The sequence below is a fragment of the Bos indicus genome, chromosome 17 (genome assembly GCF_029378745.1).
Source record: "Bos indicus isolate NIAB-ARS_2022 breed Sahiwal x Tharparkar chromosome 17, NIAB-ARS_B.indTharparkar_mat_pri_1.0, whole genome shotgun sequence".
Lineage (NCBI taxonomy): Eukaryota > Metazoa > Chordata > Mammalia > Artiodactyla > Bovidae > Bos > Bos indicus.
In genome coordinates, this window is record NC_091776.1 from 56,197,182 (window position 1) to 56,221,228 (window position 24,047).

General features: G+C 49.1%; 1 protein-coding gene across 1 annotated transcript; it reads right to left on the reverse strand.

The window, feature by feature from the left end:
• Window positions 1-4,890: 4,890 nt before the first annotated feature.
• Window positions 4,891-18,149, reverse strand: HSPB8 (heat shock protein family B (small) member 8). The gene is made up of 3 exons (XM_019977445.2): window positions 17,297-18,149; window positions 11,372-11,435; window positions 4,891-5,888 (listed from the first exon to the last, which is right to left on the reverse strand). Exons 1-3 carry the CDS (start codon window positions 17,661-17,663, stop codon window positions 5,729-5,731), a joined length of 591 nt encoding a protein of 196 aa, XP_019833004.1. The 5' UTR covers window positions 17,664-18,149; the 3' UTR covers window positions 4,891-5,728.
• Between the last annotated feature and the right edge of the window lie 5,898 nt (window positions 18,150-24,047).

Sequence of the window (24,047 nt, forward strand, 5' to 3'; positions counted from 1 at the left end):
AAGGTGGACATTCGTGAGGCAGAAGGAAGCCTGTATTGTGGTTTTTGTGAGAATGAACAGGTGAGGTGGAGGAAACAGACTTGGAATGGCCTAGTTTGAATAATTTCAGTAAGCTCTGAGGCATAGGGGCTAGCCCTAGTTGTTTGGTACCTGACCTGGAATGAGCAGGGCAGGTGGGTGGTGGCTCAGAATGTGATAAAGCTTGCAGTGGGGGCTCTGGGTTGGTTTCCATAAGACAGGCGTGCCTGCAGGCTATCTCTGGGAGGCACAGTCCCTCCAGGGTCAGCAAGGTGCTAAGTGGTCAAAGCATTAGAACAAAAAGACGTGCTCAGTAAAGGATAGGACGGTAGCCGGGCAGCTTAAGAGGCAGGGCTATTTATCAAACGGTGCTAAAGTGTTTCAATATTTGGACACCTGGCTCCATTGTACCTGGGTATATAGTTGAATTGGTGCCAAGTCTGAAGAAAGGCACTCAAGAAATATACACTCAATGGCTGAATCGTGGGGGCTGGGCCTGGAGTCTCCTCCCCTCCTCGTATCTCAGTTCTCCTTGGAGAATGACCCTGGAGATACCATTTCACACGACTGCCTTTCCCTTTTTCTTGGGAGCCCCAGGGAGCCCCCAGGAGTCCCCATCTGCTCACACCTGGGAGAACTTGGAGCTGGTGGTCGAGTGGGCTGCTCTCACCACAGACAGGGTGACTCGAGCCAGCCCTCAGCAACCAGAAAGCAGAGCTCACAACAGACCATGAGTCCTCCCACCCCTTCTGACAACTCCTGGCTGTTGGGTGGGAGGGGACCTCCCACAGCCCCGTACCCCATCAGCTCCAGGTGTTGGCTCGTGGACAAGACAGTATTGATTTTCACATTATGATGCACAACTTGTGAGGCACTTAGAGGAGGGGGTGGAGGAAAAGCCAGTCACTGATTCCCAGAATTTATTTTGAGACACATTAATTTGTTTCTTCCCTTCAAGGTCAAATCAAGTCATCTCCATATATTACCATTGGCAGCGGCTGGCTGGCAGGCAGTTGGGAGGGGGGTGGAGATGGGTGGAGGATACAACTTTCCAGAGAGCTAGGTCAAAGAAGCAGAGCATAGAAGCAGGTTCTGGGCAGCCCCTACCCTGGCGGCAGCATCATCCACGTGAGACCCCGGAACGATATTCCTCTGTTATATCACTGGAGATCTCTGGGGAGGGGCCTAGTCATCTGTTCTGATGACAACGCTTGTGTTTCTAAACTGGAACCTCTCAGAACTGAAATAAGCTGGGTTTCTGGGGTCTGAGATCAGGCTCTTGGGCTCATTTCCCAGGGAGACCCACACTCACCATTCATTCATTCAATCATCCATTCAATACATATTTATTTCCAGTAGGTGGGCTCTCTGTTCTGTCTGCTTCTGCTCAGGGTCTCACCTTCAGTGACCCAAAACTGATGAATGACCACTGAAATGAAAGCTTTACTTTTCTCTTTATCTCACCAGGTTCTCAAAGTGGGAAGATAGGGTAACCTCATACCCGGCCCAGTTGCCTTGCGCTTTGCACGTGCCCAGTAAATATTTGTTGAGCAAATATTAAATTAGTAGGGATCTTTCCCTTTACTTGGACTATTTCTCCCCTCATTCTTTAAAGCAGAGCAGTTCGGATCAGTTTGGGGTTTTTTGATTGTTATTATTACTTATTCTGCTACACAAATTCCCAGCTGTTTCAAGATGTGCTGGGTTGGGATGAGGGTAATGATGAGGGCCTCTGGCCAGTCTGGTGGGAGTCTGAGCTGAGATCTTAAAGATTTAGCCAAAGGAGGGGCTGGAGGAATAAGCACTGGAGCGAGAGAGCAGTGTATTCAAAGTTCTGGGAGCAAGAGAGGGCCTGTCTGGTTAGAGGAACAGAGGGAGGTTAGGTGGGGCTACAGTGCAAGGGGAGGGAGTTAGGGGAGCTGGGGGAGAGAGGGGTCCTGGGGAAAGATCCCAGAAGGCTCTGCAAGTCTTGAATGAAGCTTGGACTCAATCCTTTGAACAATGGGGAACCATCAAAGGATTGTAAAAGGGACATACCTTTCACCTTGGCTCATGTATTTTCTTCTGCCGGCAAAGGACCTCCCCATCCCTAATCCTGCTTGCTCAACTCTGACCACCATGGAGTGAACCCTCCCCTGAGAAATCGTCCCCAACCCCAAGTCCTTTGCAAAGCCTTAGCTTGAAATATAACTTCTCTTCCCAAAATGTTTACAGACTCACATAAGACACACTTAGATTTTGCTTTGCTGAGAGAAAGGCAGAATAGGGTTACAGTTACTAGTGCAGTCAGGACCCCCTCACATCCCCAACCCCAGACTGTTGCTTACCAGGTGTATGATTTGGGGCTATACACTTAGTCCTTTCTTGCATCAGTTTCCTCATCTGTAAAATGGAGATAAGAGTTGAACCAACCTCATGTAACTGAGCAGGGGCCTTCACAGGACAGAAGGCCTCTCTCATCATCCCCCCCTCCATTCTTCACCTGACTCTTGTTTGTAGTAAAACTTTAGCCTCCGAGGCCTTCCCCAAGTTCTAAAGAATAAGTTTCATCAAGGAAGAAACAAAAGCCAGAAACAAAGGGAAACAGTCAAGCAGGACAAAATAATTGTTTAGCTGTTAAACAAAGTCCGGGACCTTTAGTTCCTTCTCAAGGGCTATAGATAATATTCTGAGACAAATCCTTCAAGCTGTTTTGCAGAGGTTGAAACCCCGACCAGGCGGAAGAAGCTAACTACATGCTGACAATAAGCACGTAGACGCCATGGGCAACCTGGGGGCCAGGAGGCTGATGATGTCGACTCCCAAGTAATTCACCACCAGCCAATCAGAAGAATATCCACCAGCCGTTCACACATCCCACAACCCTTACCCTCACCCTGGCTTCAAAAACCTCTCCCTGAAAGCCGTCAGGGAGGTCAGGCCTCTCAAATGCTAGCTGCCTGGGCTCTGTGCTCGGTGCCCTGCAGTAAACACTGCACTGTCCTCCACAACCTGGTGTAAGAAACGAGGGTTTGATCCCTGAGTCAGGATGATCCCCTGAAGGAGGGCATGGCAACCCACTCTAATAGTCTTGCATGGAGAATCCCGTGGACAGAGGAGCCTGGAGGGTTACGGTCCGGAGGATCTCAAAGAGTCGGACACAACTGAAGTGACTTAGCACACAGGCTTTCTGTTACCTGACACCTGTGTAGCCGCTCTTCAAGCTGCTTGTGGGAAGGAATCATGGCTCATTGTTTGCTATACGCTTGGCTCCCAGAAAAGGACCAAAATAAGTAGATGCTCAGGCAAGAGTCACTGATTCTGCTGTCATTGGCAGTTTGGAGGTACTCTTAAAAAGCAGCTCATAAATCAACTATGCATGCGTGTTAAGTCGTTTCAGTCACATCCAACTCTCTGCGACCCTATGGAGAGTAGCCCATCAACCTCCTCTGTCCATGGGATTCTCCAGGCAAGAATACTGGAGTGTGTTGCCATGCCCTCCTCCAGGGGATCTTCCTGATCCAGGGGTGAAACCTGTGTCTCTTATTATCACCTGCATTAGCAGGCGGGTTCTTTACCACCAGTGCCTCCTGGGATACCCAAAGCAACTACACTTAGATGGAAAAAAAAAAAAAAAAGGCAGCTCAGGAGCTCCTCATTAATTCCTCCAAAAACAAAAGCTGAGTTCTACCATCACCATGGGACTTACCCAAGCCACTTAGAGGCAACTTCTTCATTGTAAAGGTAACATCTACTTCCTGCGGGTCAGGGAGGCTTAAAGGCGATGGGCTCCAGGGATGGAGCATGTGACCCAGGCCTTACCAATCAAAGTACTGATTTTCTGGGCTGTGCTTAACTCAGGGATGGTCATGTGACCCAAGCTGGTCCAACTAGAATGACTCTCAGCAGATGTGATGAGAAAAGACTGGCTCTTCTCGCTGGGCACTGGAATGTGGGCAGTGGGGTGGTGGTGTAGTGATTGCACCTGTCTTGAGGTCACATGAAAGGGCCTGGGGACATGACAGCTAGGAGCAGGAGTGGGGGGAGGTGCAATAGGGAGACTAGGCGCGGAGCCAACACCGTGGGAACAAGAGACAAACTAAGTTCTCTTAAGATCATTAGAAACTTGAAAGCAGCATTTATCTTGGACTTCTCAGTTGTACCCAAATAAATACCCCTTTTTCTTTAAATCAGTTGGAGTAGGGCTTCCTAGCATTTAGCATAGAAACAGTTCTAACTGATGCGCTGTGGTAGCATGCTCCCTACCACCAGACTTTCAGGGTTCTGGGCTCCTGGCAGCATCAGTGTGTGGAGTGTTGACTGACCCTTTCCTCCTTCCTAACAGAACCTTGCTTTTTCAAGCAGCAATGTTTCAGGCCTCAAAGGACAAATCAATATTGATCTAAGCCTATCATGGCCATTCCTTTCCCTTTGCCAGGGACTGGCTTCAACAAACTCATGTGACCCATTTTGGGTCAATGAAAAAAAAAAGAAAGAAGACTGTTGAGAGAGAGCTTCTGGAAAAGAGCTTACTGATGAAAGAGAAAGTCAGACAAAAAGACTTTTTTACCCTTGCCTTCTCTTCCTGTACATGGCCATATGAGGTTGAGATGCTTGGAGCTGCTGCAGCCTTTTTTGCAAACATGAGGATAGAACTTGTAGACTCATCAGAAATGGTAGAGAAAAATGATAAAAAGACTCTGGGTTCTTGGTGGCATAACAGCTGAAAAAGTAATTCTGAAATCACTCATATCTAAACTTCCTGTAAAGTTATTTATATCATTTAAGCCACAGTGCATTGAGCATTATTATTTGCAACCACAAGTACCCCTAACTGATGTTGCATATCTAAGTGGTACAGCATTTGGTTCCCATCAAAACAACACACAAGGCTAATAACATCAGTTCCTTTTATTATTGTTTACTGTTATTTTCCCTAAACAACAGCACAATTCAAATAACAATGACACGCACGTCCCACCCATATACACAACACCACTAGCCTGCCTGCCAGACTATTTGGCCTTTGCTTGGTTCCTGGTGGAGCTGTCTGGAGACAGCCCCCTCTGTAAAAATCCCGACTTGGACATAGGAGACACAAGAAAGGGGGGACTTTAACCAGAGAATAAACTAAAGGACTTCTAAAGTCCTTGGGGAGTGCCAGCTTGGGAACATGCTATAAATGCCTGGGTGGAGGGCACACGGCACTGTCTGTTTTCATGTGGTTGCAGGATAAATCCCATATGGGGATATAAGACCTGTCTATAACCCTCTGTAAACCAGGGCTGCAGAAACACTGTGGGGTGAGCTACGAGGGCTCCATCAACCAAACCAAGGGGCAGGTTGGACATTGGGAGCCCAGAATGGGAATCCCGGTCCCCAGAGAAAAGCAACTCTTGCATTAGCTGCAAGATAAGATACAAAGTGAAATGTTATGTCCTCTTTTATTTGTTTTGCAACTGTAAAATGTGCAACATTTTCATCATGATAGAAAAGGTAAAGAAGGGAAAACTCCCAGCATTTTGGCCTAATGCAATGGAGCATGACCTGTCAATTGCGCCATCTTGCAGAAAAACCTACTACTAACACTATCCAGGGAATCTGGTCAATCCACCCCGACCCCCAACATTTTAGCCACACTAAATCTATGAGTTCAGCTATAGTAATGTATCCTGGAATCAGAGAAGCCCAGGGGTTGGGGCGGGAACAAGGAAGGGCCAAGACTGGGGTCTCAGGTACAAGTGACTTCCTGGCCGTCCTGAGGAAGCTCATTGTTGAAACTGCTCTCTCCAAACGGTGAGTAAGGGGGAACCTGGGGAGCTTCGATGATCAGCAGGCCTTCTGGGGAAAGGGAGGCAAACACTGTCACAGGATCCACCTCTGCAGGAAGCCTAGGGAAAGTAGAAGATTCATTTATTATTTTTAATACAGCCAAACACTCTTTTATTCATTTGAAAGAAAATATTTTTGATATTGCCTGGTGGGATTATTATTAAACATAATTATTTTTATTATTATCAAAATAATAAATTTAATAATCATAATCATTATTGTTTTAAAAATAATAATCCCACCAGGCAATTCCATTACTATCCCTAATACATAGATGAGGTGATTGAGATCAGAGAGGTGAACTGATTTGCCCAAGGTAACACAGCTGGCAAGTAGCACATGGGAAGAGAATTGGAATCCTGGTCTCCAAACTCAAGAGATCAGGCAGCTGATCATGACACTCTTCCTCCTCTCCCAGGCACCAGACTTTTGAAAAAAGTCCATGGTAGGGAAAGCCAGGAGGTTCAATCACCCAGATCTTCCCACCGGTCTAGGCTGATTCCACCTGTTGTAAACACAGGGGTCTTGATGAAAGAACCAGGCAGTAAAGTGAGCCCATGCCGGTCATGGGCAGGACCCTTCCTGGAGGGGCTGGGGAGGTTTTATGCTGTGAACAGCCACCGGTAGCCACATGAACTGCATCTACCAAGGAGATTCCTGATTAACAAGGAGCCTGCAGGGAAGGGTGGGAGAGAAGGGGAACCTGGGCAACTGCCAAGCCAAACTTCTGAAGTAGAGACAAGGCCAAAAGTTTGGACCTCCCTAATGGCAACCCACTCCAATAGTCTTGCCTGGAGAATCCCATGGACAGAGGAGCCTGGCAGGCTACAGTCCATGGGGTCACAAGAGTCAGACATGACTTAGCAACCAGATCACCACCACTCTCGGCTGGGGGATGGGCTGACTCTGTTTAACCCTTTGCACGCCGACCCCTAGGGCATCTGGGACATATGACAGGGCAGCCATGGTCCATAAGAAGGACTCCACAGGCAGGCAGACTGGAGCTCAAATCACACCTCTTCCTGACTGTGTGATCTTGGGTTAGTGACCTCACCTCTCTGACCACAGGTGGTTTAAAACAGCACCTATCTTTTAGGGTGGTGTGAGAATTATGTAGGATGATGAAAGCAAACAGCTTAGCACAGTGCCTGGCATATAGGAAGTGCTCAACAGGCATCAGCTACCACACTGTCATCGTAGGCATCAGATGTACAAGTGGGCACCTTGATAGCTGTGACTATTTTAGCATCATCACTGACCCGTGAAATGTCAGCAGCCAAAAGGATGTCAGCTATCCAGGACAATGTTCCCATATTACGCATGGGGAAACTTAGGCCCCAGTATGGGAACAGACTCATTCAAGGGCTCTTACCAGGTGGCCTCTATGTTGAACCCACTTGGTGGGAGAGCTATCCCTCCTGGGTCCTCTTGCAAAAGGGACTGAGGTTCAATGAAACCGGTGGGAAGATCTATGGTGATTGAACCTAAAGAAACTAAATCCTTTCATTTACAACTAAGGGAAAGTCTCAGCTCTGTTAACACAGAGCTTTAACATGGCTGTAACACCTCAGCTTCTACTATCTCTTGATATTTTCTCTCTTTCAACAAAGAAAGAGCGGATCTATGACTTAGGCCCTCAGGCAGGCAACACTGTCTAGTCAGAATTTAACCACATTTTGCTTTGGGTTTATTTCACAATTGCCTTCTTGAGTGAGTGAATGTTTGACTAATGAGAACTGAACTTTATCAAAAGTGGGTTGATTGAAAAGAAAAAAAAAATCACAAGCAAATAATAGTATAGGGACATAAGCACAGAAGGCAAAAAAATAATTGAAGATGGTTTGTGAATGACTCATTTGGTCTCTCCTATCCAGCCAAGTAGGAGGGCTTCCCAGGTGGCGCTAGTGGTAAAGAACCTGCCTGCCAATGCAGGAGACATAAGAGATGCAGGGAATAGATCCCTGGGTCAGGAAGATCCCCTGGAGGAGGGCATGGCAACTCACTCCAGGATTCCTGCCTGAAGCATCCCATGGACAGAGGAGCCTGGTGGGCTACAGTCCACAGGGTTGCAAAGAGTCGGACACGACCGAAGAGACGGCACAACCAAGTAGGAAGTCCGTGGGCTTTGGAGATGGGGAGACCCGTGTGCAATCCCAGACCTGCTTGTTACGGCCGTGTGACCTTACCTGAGTCCTGTCAACCTTTGAGCCTCAGTTTTCTAATCCACGAGATGAGCTTAAAAATACCAGCTCTCTGCGTGCTGTGCTAAGTGGCTTCAGTTCTGTCCGACTCTTTGTGATCCTATGGACTATAGCTCGCCAGGCTCCTCTGTCCATGGGATTCTCTAGGCAAGAATACTGGAGTGGTTTGCCATTCCCTCCTCCAGGGGAATCTTCCCAACCCAGAGATAGAACTTGTGTCTCTTACATCTTCTGAATTGGCAGGGGGGTTCTTTGGCACTAGGCACTACCTGGGAAGCCCAATAGCGACTCTGCAGGATTCTTTTAAAGACAGCATAAAATTAAACCTCTGCATCTTAAAAAAAAAGGGGGGGGGGCACCATTGTCTTGTGTCCTGTCTATGGAATGAGTTTTCAATGAAGAAACTTTTTTTTTTTTATGATCCTCAGAGCTTGCATCAGATGCTTATTTATTTATTTACTAGCTGTAGCATGTGGGATCTTAGTTTCCCAATCAGGGATTGAACCCACACCCCTTGCATTGGAAGCACAGAATCTTAACCACTGCACCACCAGGGAACTCCCAAGCCTCTACATCTCTTAACCTGGCTCTAGACACACCACTGCTGCTGCTGCTAAGTTGCTTCAGTCGTGTCCGACTCTGTGCGACCCCATAGATGGCAGCCCACCAGGCTCCCCCGTCCCTGGGATTCTCCAGGCAAGAACACTGGAGTGGGTTGCCATTTCCTTCTCCAATGCATGAAAGTGGAAAGTGAAAGTGAAGTCGCTCAGTCCTGTCCGACTCTTAACGACCCCATGGACTGCAGCCTACCAGGCTCCTCCACCCATGGGATTTTCCAGGCAAGAGTACTGGAGTGGGGTGCCACTACCTTCTCCTGACACACCACAGGGGGCTGCAAATGGCAGATCAGATTCCAGGGAAGCTGTGGAGCAAAGACACTACAGTCTGCTTTGGTTCTGGGCATCCTCTGTTGATGACTTCTTGCATTCCCTGGTCTTTCACTCCAGGGAGGTGTGGAACAGCCCCTGTCTCCAGTCTTTGCCCTGCACTGGGCCAGACTTGCAAATTCCAGTCTCTCCCTCATCCAGTCAAAACGGGGTCTTTCCCAAAGGGATGTGTGTGTTGGGAAGAATCCCTAGCTGTGGGCAAGGCAGACGGCTGGAGCATCGTGTCTGGGATGAAATCTCCAAAGGCCTCAGCTGGGTTTAAGGAGCTTCCCTAAACTCTAATGACTGGAGTATTTCCTGGGAGAGGCAATGAGACCTCTGAGAGGGGGCTGGGGCTGTCCCAGACCCCAGTCCTGCTGCTTGGTGATGGAGTCAGGGCAGGGCCGGGAGGTCTCAGGACTCCCAGCTGCTCTTGTGTGATTCCAGTCTTGCTGAGTCTCTAGTAGATTAGTCCCCATGGGCTGGGCACATTCTCTCACTCCCCATCCTAAGGGAAGTTGGGACAGAAGCCCAGAACAGTTTAGCACATCGCTCCAAGTTACCCACTCAGTCGTGGCGCCAGGACTCCCTACACCCAGAAGCGAGATTCAAAATATTTAATGACTGGCACAGCTGGACATTGACCAACTGGAATAGATGGATCCATGCCATGGTGATGGAGGAGGGTCCCGGGGCTCTTTGGTTGTTGGAACGTGGGGAGGTTTGGAGGGTTTGCGAACTGCATCAGGATGGTCAAGTGACCGAGGAGAGCCTCTTGGGGGAGGGTGGTCCCGGCCATGATTAGTTCAATACTGTAGAAATAGCCTAGCTCAGCTGCGGAGCCCCATTTGAGTAGTGGCTCTGCTTCCGGCAGCTTTAGGCGTTTCTATCTGGTCAAGTAACTCGCAGCAAGCTGTTTTTTCCCAGAGGCCTCAGAGATGGTGAGATCCATGAAAACGGCTGTCTTTAGAGATGATGAATTTGCTGACTTCTTTCTGGCTCAGTCCCTTTCACAGCTGTGACCTGCCTGTGACTCCATCCTGAGACCTTATTTCAGTCTCTTAAAAGAAACATCAGCCCTCTCGCTCCCCTCCCATCTCTCTCCTCTCTCCCCATCTCTCCCCTCTCAGCAACGTCTGATCTGGCTGTGGTACTAGGGGAAGGTGTGGGTCTTGGTGATGGCAGGCCAGCCAGGGAGAAAAAGTTTGGTGTTTGCCTTATCAGGAAGTGTCTACAGGCTTTTGAGTACTCCAGAGGCGCCTGGTGGGTTAGGAATGGGCACATGGTGGGAGAGACAGGATTGCGGAAGCTTAAAGCTAAAAGCAGCCTCAGAATTTAGCCTGTGCCATCTGCCCAGACACAGGACAGCTTTGCTGGGGTGAGGGGAAGGGTTAAGATTCAATAACAACAGTAGTAAAAACAAACCGACACTTATGGGGACCTGCTGTGTGCCCACCGCGAGCTGTGATCTCATTTCCTTTGTGGGTATCTCCACAAGGCTCAGCATCCCTTCCTTTTATGAATGAGGAAAGGGCATTCCTTGCTCAAGAACTGAACATGGTGAACTCAAGAGTTCAAGGGTCTGTTTGGGGCTGTTATGAATGCTCATTTTCAGGACCCTGGGTGTATCGTTTCACCTCTGGGGGATTTAGTTTCCCCATAATACAAGGAGGGTGCTGTCTCTTTCCCCCACTGCATACCTTTGCTTCAAAGGTGAAACAGGACTAGAAGAGACTTTAGAGCCAGAAGTGCACAGAGGGGTGGGGTGCCATTTAGGGGGACGAGGTGTCTGTGAAGCAGCCGGCCACTGGCACATCGCTGTGAGACTTTTCTCCCTACAGGTATTGCCATCAGGGCCTCCGTCTGTCTTTGATTCTTTGGCTCAGCCTGGTGGTGGCCTTCCTGCTACTCGCATAATCCCCCAGTCTCAGCCCTTCTCACTCCCCTTGGCAAAACTGGCCCTTCTTTTCTCCCAATCTCTCAGCCTCAGAGCCCTTCTAGGTCGAAGACAGCAGGACACTTTCCAGCCTAATTCTTACGGGTGCCCTAGGGAAGGCCATGGGAGACCTGGAACAAGCAACCCTTGAAAGGTTCTGTTAGGAATCTGGAGGCATGATATCACGTGGGTGGGTGAGTACCCCGATTTTCATGGAATTGTGGACGAGTCATCTTGCCTCTCCTATTCTTGAATTCTTCATCTACAAAACGAGATTGTTGATCCCACCTCACAGGGCACTGAGAAGATGAACTGGCATCCCCCTTTCTGGGAACCCACTGTAGGTTTGTTTAACTTCTCACGGGGTTCAATCCCCTGCCCTGGGGCGGGTCTCTTGAAGGAGAGATGCCCAAGACGGGTCCCAGGCATGCCGCCCCCACTCCAATTCTCCCCTGAAATCCAACTTCCAGGTTACTTACTGGATTTTCTTTGTGAAGTTCTTGGAGACGATGCCCCCCTCTTGCTGCTTTTCTTCGTGTTTACCTGGAAGGGAGAGGAAAGTCACAAGTCAGCATCTGCGTCCCATGGGCATCATTCAGGATTCGGCTCAGATGGGAATGCTGCCCTGGCCTCCTGTGTGGCCTGGGGCTCAGTCTAGAGGCTCCAGTTGTCTGAGCCTGTGGTCCCTCGTCTGCTAAGTGGACCCTCTTGAAACCACCTCCCATGCTGCTGTGAAGATGCAGTATGACAACGGGTAGGTCAGGAGGCCTTGACCGTGACTTGTAGATGATTAGGAGTTAAGACCCAGGAAATCACAGGGATGGCGTCCTGTCTTCTAAGACCCTGCACTGCACCTTCTAAGTCTCACATCTCACCCTTTGCTCCTAACCAGCCAGGAGATCCTTGAGGCCAACATCCCAAAATGAGCGAGAGGATACAAGTCAGGCTAGTTTGCTAGCCCCCCGGGCTTTATAACGCACAGAGCCCTTTCCCAGCTCTGAGAATGGGCTTTTTTTCTCCCTCAGTTACTGATGTGAAAACTCAGGCCTGGGGCTGGGTCCAAGCTCACCCAGCAATTGTGTGGCAGCCCAGGCCTCAGAACCAAATCTTGGAAACCAAGCCAAGGACTGAGGTCCTCTGCCCCTGTGCCTGTTCCAGCTTCCAGTTAGTTCTTTGAGCCCCATTATCTGTACCTAGTCCTGAAAGAATTGCCTGGAAATAATAAGGCATCCATCTCCAAAAACAAAGTAGAAAACACCCAAAGGGTGCTTCCCTGAGAAATGACACATGAAGCAACATGGATATGAAATTCCACCTGCCCCCTCCTCCTCCTGGAAGACAAGGGCTTTTTCTCTTCCCTTAGGAAGTAAAATATGAAATTACAAGAGGGCTTAGGCGCAGACTGGCTGTCATGTTGCAATTTATGTAACAAATTCTGAACCCTTTGGCCCCTCCCCACTCTTGGGTCTTTGGAGACAGTGTCTCTAATTTCTAAACAATGCGGACTAGAGCCCAGCAGAGTCATTAGGCTCCTATTATTATTAACTCCTCATTTGTGGGGCCACACTGCAGGGCCGAGAATGCTCATTTACCCAGGGACACCCTTCTGAGGGGCTTTGGAATCTAGACTGTAAATAACCTTGTGTAATACAATGTCTTACTGCAGTCAAGATTTTAAGCTGATAATTTATAGGTGATTACATTATTCATTACCTTTTTATTATTCATTATTCCTTTATTAATAACTTTTTCTGATTATAAGATAATGCATGTGTATGTTTGAAAATGTAGAAAGAAAAGACAATCAAAACCCTCCATAACTGCATCACCCCAAGAAAACTACATTTTTGTATATGTTCCAGATTTCCCTGTTACTGAGAAATGCATACATGTTATATAATACAGATGTATATCATCTATTTTATCAAAAATCATATTGTATGTTATGTCTGGAACTTGTTTTTCTCTCTTGTTGACCCATTATAATCATTTTTCCATATTACAGCAACTATTTGTCAACAACATGACTTTTTAAAAAATTAACTTATTTTTTAATTGAAGGATAAATGCTTTACAGAATTGTGTTGGTTTCTGCCAAACATCAAGATGAATCAGCAATAGATATATATTTGCCAACAACATGACTTTTAATGGCTGCAGGGAAATATAAATTCATTCAGCCAATCCTTGGCTTTGGGGTACTGAGAGGGTTTTTGACGTTGGAAAGAACCTCACTGTGCTGAACATACCTATAGCTAGATTGTCACACCCAGCCTGATGACTTCCTAGGATAAATTTCATGTTCTAGAATTTTGAAGGCTTGCTCTGTATGTCGCTAAATTTCCCTCAGGAAAGACTACATCAATGTAGTCTCCCACTAGCTGGGCAGAAAGGGGAACATTTATAGGAATTCATTTTTAAACATGAGCGTCTGCCTAACTAGAACATACTCTTCTGCGAATGTGCTGCTGCTTGGAGCTTGGAGAGTTTATTCTGACCTGCCAAGTCCGTGACCACCAGCTGCCCAGTTCTGATACAGGCCTGTGGCCAAAGGAACACTGTCTATCCCCTGGTCCACTCCCCAAAGCCTGGGCCTCCAGAGACCTGCTTTCCCTGGGGACAGGCCAGTGCCTCTGACTCAGCCCTTTTGCATACTTAATATCCTGGCAGTAATAAACGACAATGATGACGATGGTAAAAATAATAATAGCAAACTCTTTATATCGCACTTTCTTGGTGTCTACCACTGTTCTAAGCACCTTACTGATATCAACTCTTAATCTTTCACAAAAACCTTAGAAAGCATTACCATTTTGTGGATGGGGAAAGGGAAGTTCAGAGAGGTTAAGTGATGTGCCCAAGGTCACACAGCTTGGAAGTGCTGGAGCAAAGACTCCAAGGCAGGGGTGTAGGTTAGGGTTTGAGTCTGCTCTGACCTCTCCTAGTACTTTGCTCCTCTTCTCTGAACCTCAGTTTCTTCTTTTCTCCAGTGGTGGTGACAACTTTCTAATTATTGGCTACTGTGAGGAGCCAGTGAGAGTGAGTCACAGAATTGCTTCAAAAGTTGTAAAAGGGGGATGCTTCTGGCTTATTTTGATATTTGAGGAAAGAACTGGTCCTCAGAAACAAAATGTCTCTGTCTATGCTCTGAAAATAGAGTACTGGGGTTGGGGAGAGGATCTTTGAGCAAAGGCAGCTGCATGAAGGGGGGCTGGAGGAGGGAGTTAACCTGTAGAAAGAGAGTGCTGCTAAGAGGCTCCAGTTGAAGCTCAAGTTGCATGTTATTTGAATATCTATTTATTGGGGCAGCTTAAGTGCTATGACTGATTTTTAACTTTTTAATTTTGCTTTCCTATCTACATTTTCTACCATAGAACATTTTTTTGTAAATAGAAAAAAAAAAAAGCAATTATTATGAGTCTTTAAAAAATAAAAAAGAACTCATCTAGAGGCCAGGGAAGCCAGAGGCCCCTCACAGCCACTGAGAGATGTAGGTGCCAAGGGGCGGCATCAGCACTTCAGGGAAAGCCACTGGCCCAGCTGAAGAAAGGAGGTGCTGTTTCCAGGGAAGGCAGAGGCCCTGGGATTAAGGAAAAGGGATGGAATAAGGCCTAGGGGCTTTCCAGTTCCTTCCTCCATCAGAGCCTGGCCCAGTGACCCATGAAGAGAACATTTCTTGGCTGGTGACTGTGGGGTGGGGGAGGGGTGTGTGTGAAGCATGATGGAAATCATTTAGTCTAGCAATTTCCAAACACTTCCCTGGACCTAGACACTCATATGTGGTTGGGTAAGACAGGGCCGCCTTTCAGAGATTCATAAACTATATTAGCAAATTCAAGGCTCTGATAAGTCCTGCAGTAAGGAGACCCGTTTGTAATTTTGCTTCATATGGTACCTTTGAAAATCCTGGAACCCCTCCCCCAATTTATTAGATTCCTAGTGATATCTTAAAACATGCCATTTGGCAAATACTGATCTAGTCCAACTCCTTATAAAACCAAGGGTACATGTGAGGCCCAAGAGGTGGTAGGGTTTGCCCCAGACCACTCTAGAAGCAGATCCTGTCATCCTGATTCTGAACTGTCTAAGCAGGCTTGACTTTGAATTTCCGACCTTGTTATGGAGAAGCAGATGATCTCAGGTGACTGTGTCTGGGCCTCAGTTTCCTCAACTGTAAAGTGGGTGTATCAAATCTATGCGTATTTTCTCAGAAGTCCATGTGAGGAATCAGTGAGCCAAAACATGTCAGCCTTTAGCACAGTGCCCTGCATGAAGAGTTTCAGGAGGAATGGGTGTGTCATTAAGTGAGGTAGGAGGGGAGACTGGTCTGACTCCCCACATCCCTTGAAAACTGCTTTTTAAATGGAGCCCAGGATGTCAATTTGATTTTTAAAATCCCTATTATAAGAATCTCTGTATGTACTCTCAGGCCATTGGCATTCTGTCAAGTCAAAGTTGCTAAGTGCACAGCTGTGAAGCATTTTCAACCTAAAAAGGCATTGTCTTGTTTTTGTCTTATTTAAGCCCCCAATGACCCCATTTTACAGATGTGGAAGCTGAGGCTCTGTGACTACTCGGAGCCTCTTGGATTAGTAAGGTACTCAGCTGGGATTGCAGCCTGGAACTCCCAGACCCTATCTAGAAAGGAAAATGAGAGAAAAAGTCCTCCAGGTTGGACAAAGGTCTCCTGGAGGGGCCACAGGGTATGGGAGACCCTCCACCCAGGAAGCCTCTGAAACCCTAATTAAAACAAAGACAGGAGGAGCAGTGATAATAATCACCTTGTTTGCAGAGTACCAGGCAGACATTTTCAGCTCCATCTTACAGACACTCTGCATTTATTATCATAGACTGTGCATATTTCATCTTCCCTACAGCCTTGCTAGTTGGATATTATTTACCCCCATTCTTTAGATGGGTAAACTGAGGCTCAGACCAGTGAAAAGACTTTCTTGTGCACATCCACCCAGAAAGTATAAACAGTGGTGGCGGGATTTGAGCCCAGGTCTCAGGGAGCATCTAGCAAGCATTCATTATGTATGTGTATATGAATTGGGGCCTTACTTTGTGCCCAGCATTTTAATAACATCAACAACAGCAACAGTACCGATCCCTTGTGTTTTAGGCATTGTGTACGCACTTTATACACGTCGTTTTTTGTACGCACTTGACCTGTGTTGTCTCTTTTAAGACAACAGTCCTCAGGCGGTACAGCCATTTGAACCCCAATTTCCAGATAAGGAAACAAAGCACAGAGAAGTGGTTTCAGATGTCTGGCTCCTCAGCCAACTCAGGAAGCCTTGACTGCCCTCCTCCACCAGCATAAGGCTCCAGTGTGCCTCCTAACCCACCACACCCTCCCGAGCCTTTGAAACTCCCCCTCCCCCCACCCCCGCCCCACCCCGCCCCCGAAGGCTGCTCTGCTGGGGCTTGTCTCTACCCAGCCTGTTTGCAATGGCTTTTATTGATTTTCTGGCTGGTCGAGCTTGCCAGGAACCTGCTTTTTAATAGAATGTTAATTGGGAGGGAAGAGACAGAAAGCTTTTCCCCGCTGCTCTGCTTCACAGGGACTAAGCGTCCATCTCTTTCCTGTTCCCCCAAACATTCCCTCTTCCAGAATGGGATGTGGGCAGGCCCGGACTCTGCCGGCTGCTGACTCACGGCGTGTCCTTGGACAAGTCCCCGCCTGGGCTCAGCTTCCTCAGCAGTACAATGGGACTAGTTGAGAGCAGCAATAGAAAAGCTGTAGCCCTTGGCACCTAGTAGGTGCTCAACGTATCAATTCGCTTCTGACCTCCCAATTCCTGACTTAACCTCTCTGCACTTCAGTTTCCTCATCTGTAAAAAGAAGAGACAGACAAGACCTGACTCTTCTGCTTCTGTTCACTGAGATGCCACAGGTAAAGCGCTGAGCATGGTGCCTGGTAGACAGTAAGCGCTCAGTCAACGTTACCGCGTCATAGCTTTGTAACCGCGATTATGCCTCAGTATCCTCATGTGGGACAAGGGGAAGGTGTTTCCCTTGAAATCTGAGCTAGTTACAGACACCCCCTTCTGGACTGTGTCTTGATGTTGGGGTGCATGAACCCCGCTTCTTCTTTGTTTTTCTACCCCTATATCTATTATTCTTTACATTAAATTCTGTTAAAACAGGCAGTGTGGTTTCCATTTCCCTGCCTGTTAGCTGGTTGATGCTGCACCCAAAGGTTAAAATTTCTCCTGGGAGCTGGAAGAGAGGGGCTTTTCTGTAAAGATAACTTTACGGGTTGCATTCCTGAGCCCTGAAGTCACCTGTGTCATGCTGTCATAGTGTCCCCTCTAAGGGAGCGTCCTCCTGGCTCTTTGCAGCTGGGCCCTCCCCACCCCCAACCCCCATTCTCTCCTTCTTGTCCTCCCCCACTCACCAGACACCTCCACGTATCCGTCCTTGGTCTTTACCATCAGCTCCTCCGGCTTAAAGCTGTGCACGTTGACACACACTTTCCAGGGCTCCCCGGGGAATGGTGGGGGGCTCCTGCCCTCAGCAGGCACCCCAAATCTGGTCATGGCAGTGGGCCCCCGGGGCACCATGCCCGACCTCAGGGTCCCCGGCCAGGCGGAGGAGAGTCGAGGCAGGGCCCAGTCAGGCCAAGAGGCAGTCAAGTCGTCGGGGAAGGGGTCCATGCCAAAGCCATCGTCCAGCAGGCGGGAGGACAGGGGCGAGTCCCTGAAGGGGTCCCGGCGCCGGCGGCTCGTGTAGTGGCAGGGGAAGGGCATCTGACCGTCAGCCATGATGGCTGCTGAGCTGAAGGGGAAACAGAGGCTCAGAGAGAGGGAGCCACCTGCCCAAGGTCACACAGCAAGGTGAGGTGGGTGCGCTGGCCTTCCAAGCTTATTCTTCAGATTCAGAACCATCCACTGCCAGGGACAGAGGCACACACTTGGCTGGGGTCCGAGCCCCCAAAGACACTCCAGCCACGAAGGCGACCTCCGGTTGGTCCAGCAGAATTCTCAAGGACCCCTCTCCACACAGCCTCGCCGGAGATCAGCCAGCCGCCACTGTCCTCCCAAGCGGTCCAGGCTCCCAGCCAGAGCCACTGAGTGAAGCCGAGAGCTTAATAAACCCGGGGACGCAGGCCTAGAAACTTCTCCTTGCTTCTCGTGGGCTGGGCGCCTTCTATTTATTGCTTCTTGGGGCTGGAGGCGGGTTTTGTAAACGCCTCCTGTCACAGGAGTATTCGGAGGTGATGAACCAGCCCCAGAGAATCTGCTGAGGGGGACAGCTGGGCTCCCAGGGGGCTGGGAGGGGCCTTCTCCGCTTCTCCGGACTCTCCTCCCCCAGCTCGGCTCAGCCCCGCCCTCTCTGCCGCTCTCTCCCCCGGAGCCCGCCCGCCCCTAGCGGGGCACTATGGCCTGGCTATTAATAACCCTGCCTGGGTGAGGGCTCAGGTCACCCTCTGGAAATACCTTCCTCAGAGCCTGCTGCGTCCGTCCTCCTCCCTGGGGACCCGCGGAAGGGGAGGAGAGAGACTCCGGAGCCCAGTGGATTTGAAGGCAGATGGCCCTGGGTTGCCATCCCCTCTTTCAAGCCTTTAGCATCCTCAGGTTCTCAGTGCTTGCCTTCTGAGGGGAATAACATTCTTCCGCAGGTGGCTCTGAACTATCTGCTTTCCCACCTGGAAAGTGGATGTAATAGTAGCCTCCTGACGGATGTGTCATCCTCCTTAAAACATTTAGCAAACCATCACTTGTATATTTTCAATGTTGACTCTCAATTACATAATGCTTGCTAGGTGCCAGGCTCTGTTCTAAATGCTTTACACACATTAACCGGCTTTATCTTCATCATCAATCCCTTGAGGTGAGGGTACCACGCTGATCTCCATTTTACAGATGAGGAAGCTGCCATGGGAGTGGTACCCAATGGCAGCTTCTCTTATGGTGAGGACAGTTAAGCATGACAGTTATCAAAGGTGCTGTATTCAGGCAGGGTTTCTGGTCTGATTTTCCAAGCCCAGAGAGGGCCTGTTTGCTAGGTTCTTCTGCCCCTCCCATGTAGCTCAGAGAATGAATTTGTAAATTATCCTTTGACCTTAGCGCCCCTAGAGCTTGGGTTTGTCTTTGATCTGTGCCCAGCAGGTGTGCAGTCTGGGGCTTACCATTGACCCCTCTGTGGGCTTGGGGTCTGGGTTCTGCCTTCTTCGTGGGGTGGGGTGGGGGGTTAAGGAATTCAGTGAGTCATTGGTTGAGAAAGCAGTTCGGTATTAAGAAGGGCGCACATGAGGTAGTTTGCTAAAAATACTCGTATGGAGGATGACAACATCCTCATCGTTTGCTGTAGCTGGTGCACCTGCCACGGGGGCGCAGTGGCAGACATTGTGGCCCTAAACTCTCACAAAGGCACCACGGGCACTGTCACCATGCCCATTCTGCAGGTGAGGGAACAGAGGAAACAGAGCCTGGGCACGCTGCTGGGGCAGGGGGTGGGGCCTGGGTAAGAACCTGCAAGTCTGTGCTGAGCTGACCGACCCAGACACCGCTGCCTTCCTCCTTGGCCGAGAAGGAGACGGCGGCACCCTCATCCCAAGTGACTAGGGTGAGATCATCGAGCTGGAAGCTTCAGGCTGACGTCACACCGGGCAGAGAGGCTTCAGCTCTCTCTGTAATTACAGCGGGGCGAGGCTGGCTGGGTGTGGAGCCAGGATGGGGAGAATCACTGCATGACACGCAGAAGAAGGCTGGCCCTGTCTTCAACTTGGGTGGGGGTTGGAGAGGTTTCCGAGCCAGGGTGGGGGTGGCAGCATCCCGAGGGAGTGAGTTCTGTGTGTGGGCTGGAGTGGGTGGGCTCAGGCGTGTGTGTTTCTGTGGGGATGGGGCTCTGTTTCTTGTCTATCTGTCTGCTGATGGGTGTGTTCTAGAAGACTCTGCTTCTCTTTCCTCCCAGACTTCCCTTCCACAAAGCCTGGGGAGTAGGAGGGGACATGCACTCAAGGACCTCATCTACCTTCTCAAGGATGATTGCAGCTTCCAGGCCCGCAGGAGGGAAGGGTCGCGGTGCAGCTAGGAAATAGCAATGGCAATCATTACCATTTATCTGGCACTTCTACGGGGCTTCACTGGTGGCTCAGATAGTAAAGAATCTGCCTGCAATGCGGGAGACCCGGGTCAGGAAGATCCCCTGGAGAAGGAAATGGCAACCCACGCCAGTACTCTTGCCTGGAGAATTCCAAGGACAGAGGAGCCTGGTGGGCTACAGTACGTGGGGTCACAAAGAGGCAGATATGTCTGAGCAACTAACACTTTTCTACGTGCCAGGTTTTGTTCTAAGCACTTTATGTATATTAGCTCGGCTAATCCTACAACTCCGCAGGGAAGGCACTTTTATTACCCCATTGAACGGATGGGGAAACTGGGGCACATCGTGAGGACATGTGTCTTCCTCGTGTCTGCATATCCAGTGAAGTGGCAGAAGTTTGGCTCCTGTCTCCTCTGCTCTACTGCCTCTTGCAGTCATGGTCACTGCTCACATTTATTGAGCACTATGTCCTAGGCCCTGTGCCCAGCACTTTGTTCAACACCTCAATGAATCTCCAGGGTTCAGAGAGGTGAAGCCACCTGTCCTGGACCACACAGCTGAGTGAGGATTGGAACTTGAGCCAGTGGGACGTGAGAGTCTACGGTAGTTACCAGAATGGGACAATGTTGCCCAGGCCCTGTCTTGGTGACCTTCCTACATGCCTTCTGCCCCGTTCCCTGTTGCAGGCTTGCTGTATTTGTGGCTCAGGCCAGCTTTCTGCTTTGGGAAGCTGCGCAGGGAGGCAGCTGCTGGCCCTGCTGACGGGCACCCTGGAGAGGAGTCAGCAAACACACATGGAAAGTAGTCAGCAAGCCCCGTGTGCTGTCAGCAGGCAGGTGAAAATATGGGGTCAGCTCCGGGAGAGGCTAGGGCGGGGATGGGGCCTCCAGGCTGGCTCTTGGGGAAGGCAAGACCCTGGTGGGGCTGGGGAGGGGGCGATGTGAGACCCCAAGTCCTGGAGCAAGGGTTCTCTTGGCTGCCATCTTCTTGGAGCTTTCACATGGGAAGGGCCACAATTAAGCCTCAAACAGACTTCCCGGGGGGAGGGTGACATCACTCTGCACTATGGAAAGTGGGGCCCTGGGAGGAGAAACGGCAGCCCGAAGTTGCACAGGTAGTGCCAGATGAAGACCCAGGCTTGTCATCTGCCTGATTCTGTGCTTTTTTTCTTTCCACCGCAGTGAGAAACCCAAGTTCCTCCCTCCCCAGGCTTTGCCTCTTCGCCTTCAGGTCCAGCCACGATGGGGGAGGGGGTGCTGTGGGAGCTGAAGGGGGTTGTTCTGTGAATCCCTCTGAGTCATGGCTTTCTGGATGTCATTTATGCCTAAAGTTTCATCTACAACTCCAGGGGACTCTTGTTCTGGGTGTGGAGGGAGATTCTGGCACCCCTTACATTCACTCAGCCTCCAGGTCCAGGAAGACCCAGCTCTGCATTCCCTCTCTTGGACACCCCCAGAGCCAGCTCATTCCCAAAAAGATAGGGAGCAAGTACGATCATGTCTTTTTTCCTTCCTTTTCTCAGCTCCTCTGTCAATGACAGAAATGGAATTCCCAGCATCTTCAGCTCCTTAAGGCAGGACCCTTGGGTATCTTGTTCCCAGCAGCATCCCCTGTGCCTAGAAGGATACCTAGTGCATTAGGGGGAAAAGGAGATCTTGGCCCAGTAGATGATGTCTTATAACATCATCTATTGTGTCTGAACTGCCTTGCTTACATGTGATAGACTCTATACACAGTGACAGTGTTGGAATATTAACTGAAATTCCCTGAGTACTTAGAAGGTGCCAGGAACCAACAGCCCTCCCACCCCGAGGTTTGCACTATCATCACCCCCATTTTACAGATGAGGAAACTGAGGCTTAAGGCATGATGTGACTTGTCCGAGGCCACCAGCCTCTGGGTTCTGAACCCAGGTGTGTCTGCACTTCAAGATCAGTGCTCTGTCTTCTACCCACACAAACACATGATTAATAAATAAAATAACAAACAATCCACATGGTCTCTCCCTAAACCAGTCCATGTCCTCCTCCCATGTCGGTAATGCTTCTTTATTAAGCTCTAGCTTCCTCCTACCATAGACTCCAAAATTCTCTCCATACTGCTTCCTCTGCTGCTGCTGCTGCTGCTAAGTCACTTCAGTTGTGTCCGACTCTGTGCAACCCCATGGACAGCGGCTCCCCCATCCCTGGGATTCTCCAGGCAAGAACACTGGAGTGGGTTGCCATTTCCTTCTCCAATCCATGAAAGTGAAAAGTGAAAGTGAAGTCGCTCAGTCGTGTCTGACTCTTAGCGACCCCATGGACTGCAGCCTTCCAGGCGCCTCCATCCATGGGATTTTCCAGGCAAGAGTACTGGAGTGGGGTGCCATTGCCTTCTCCCACTGCTTCTTCTAACCACCTCTAAAAGTAATTATAATAATCCTAATAACAGTATAAATAGCAAAATGTAACATTTTGTACCAGTTGTGCTTTATGTATCAACTTATTTAATCCTCAGCCAAATTGCTCCAAAGTCAGTGTCATTATCTCCATTCTCAGATGATACTACAGATGGGGCATAGAGAGGTTAAATAACCCTTCAGGTTCACAGCGCTACTCCATGGCAGAGCTGATATTCAAAATCCAGGAAAGTTGGCTCCAGAGCCTGTGCTCCTAATCACTTCATCATTCTGTGAATAACAACAATCAGAATAACAAAACAGTAATGATCCCACCATTATTCAAGACATGTTAAGTGCCAAGCTTTGCTAAATGCCTGGTATATCTTCTCTCTTTTCATCCTCATAACAACCCTACTAGGCAGGATATTGTTAACCCTGTTTTATGTTGAAACGTCTAAGGCACAGAGTCAGATCTATGCCGACTGGTTTCTAAGCCTGTACCTTCAACTGCCCAGTGAGCCAGGCCAGCTGGCACCCACTGTGTGCCCAGCCAGAGCACCAGCTCTCCAAACCCAGCCAGATCCGAGAGACCACAGCTGACCTGCAGGTCACGGCCCACCCCGCCCTCCACCTTCTCCTCACTGGACCTTCCTCTCTAGAACTTTCTGACAGTCCTTCCAGACCTTCTCAGTAGAATGACACCAGAACACACTTATATTTGGGAGCCTGGAGGCTGCCTGGGATAAGCCATCTTGGTATACATTAGACCCTGATTTGAATCCTGTTAGCTGTGCTGCTCTGGGCAAGTGTCTTAGCCTCTCTGAACCTCTGTCTTGCCAGCTGTAAAACAGGGATGATAATATTACCTATATCACAGGGTTATTGTTTGCACAGATTATGAGGGGGACATGGTTGGGGAAGTGGGTATGGGCCAGATTATGTAGGGCCTTGTAGACCCTACCAAGGAGTTAGACTTTGTCCTGAGCACTTTGTTTTTTAAATTTTGTTTTGGGCTGCACCTCGAGGCACGTGGGATCTTCGTTTCCCAACCAGGGACTGAACTGTGCCCCCTGAAGTGGAAGCTTTGAATCTTAACCACTGCACTGCCAGGGAAGTCCCCTGAGTACTTTGAAGATCCACTGACCTGTTTGGAGAGGGAAGGTGATGTGATGAGATGTGAGTTCTAGAAAAATCAGCAGCTGCTTATAGAGAGTATAGTATGGGGCAAGACTCCAGGGAGGCCAGCAAAGAAAATTGCTGCAGAATCTGGGGAAGAAAACAGCCTGGGCTAGGTTATTGGCTGAGGAGAGGCAAAGGTGAACACAATCCTTAATATAGTAAAGAGAAGCATTTTGAGCACATGATTGGATGGGAGGGGAGGAGAGGCTTGCATCAACTGCATTGCCCAATTTTTCGATCTGGGCAACTGGGTGGATGGTGGTGCCATCCAATGACATGTGAGGATGAGCAGATGAGGGGAATGAAGAGACTCAGTTCATTCATTTACTCATTGATTCATTCACTATGTATTTATTAAGTTCTTATGCACACAGCACTAGCCTAGGGAGTAGAGAAAGCAATGAGTAAGGCAGAAGTCTCTGCTCTCACATCTATCAACAAGCGCACAATCAAATCAACAATTTAAACAATTTTAGATGCTGAAAAATTTTATGGAGGAAGTAAAGGCTGTTGGATATGTTTCTGATCTGATTTCCTGCTC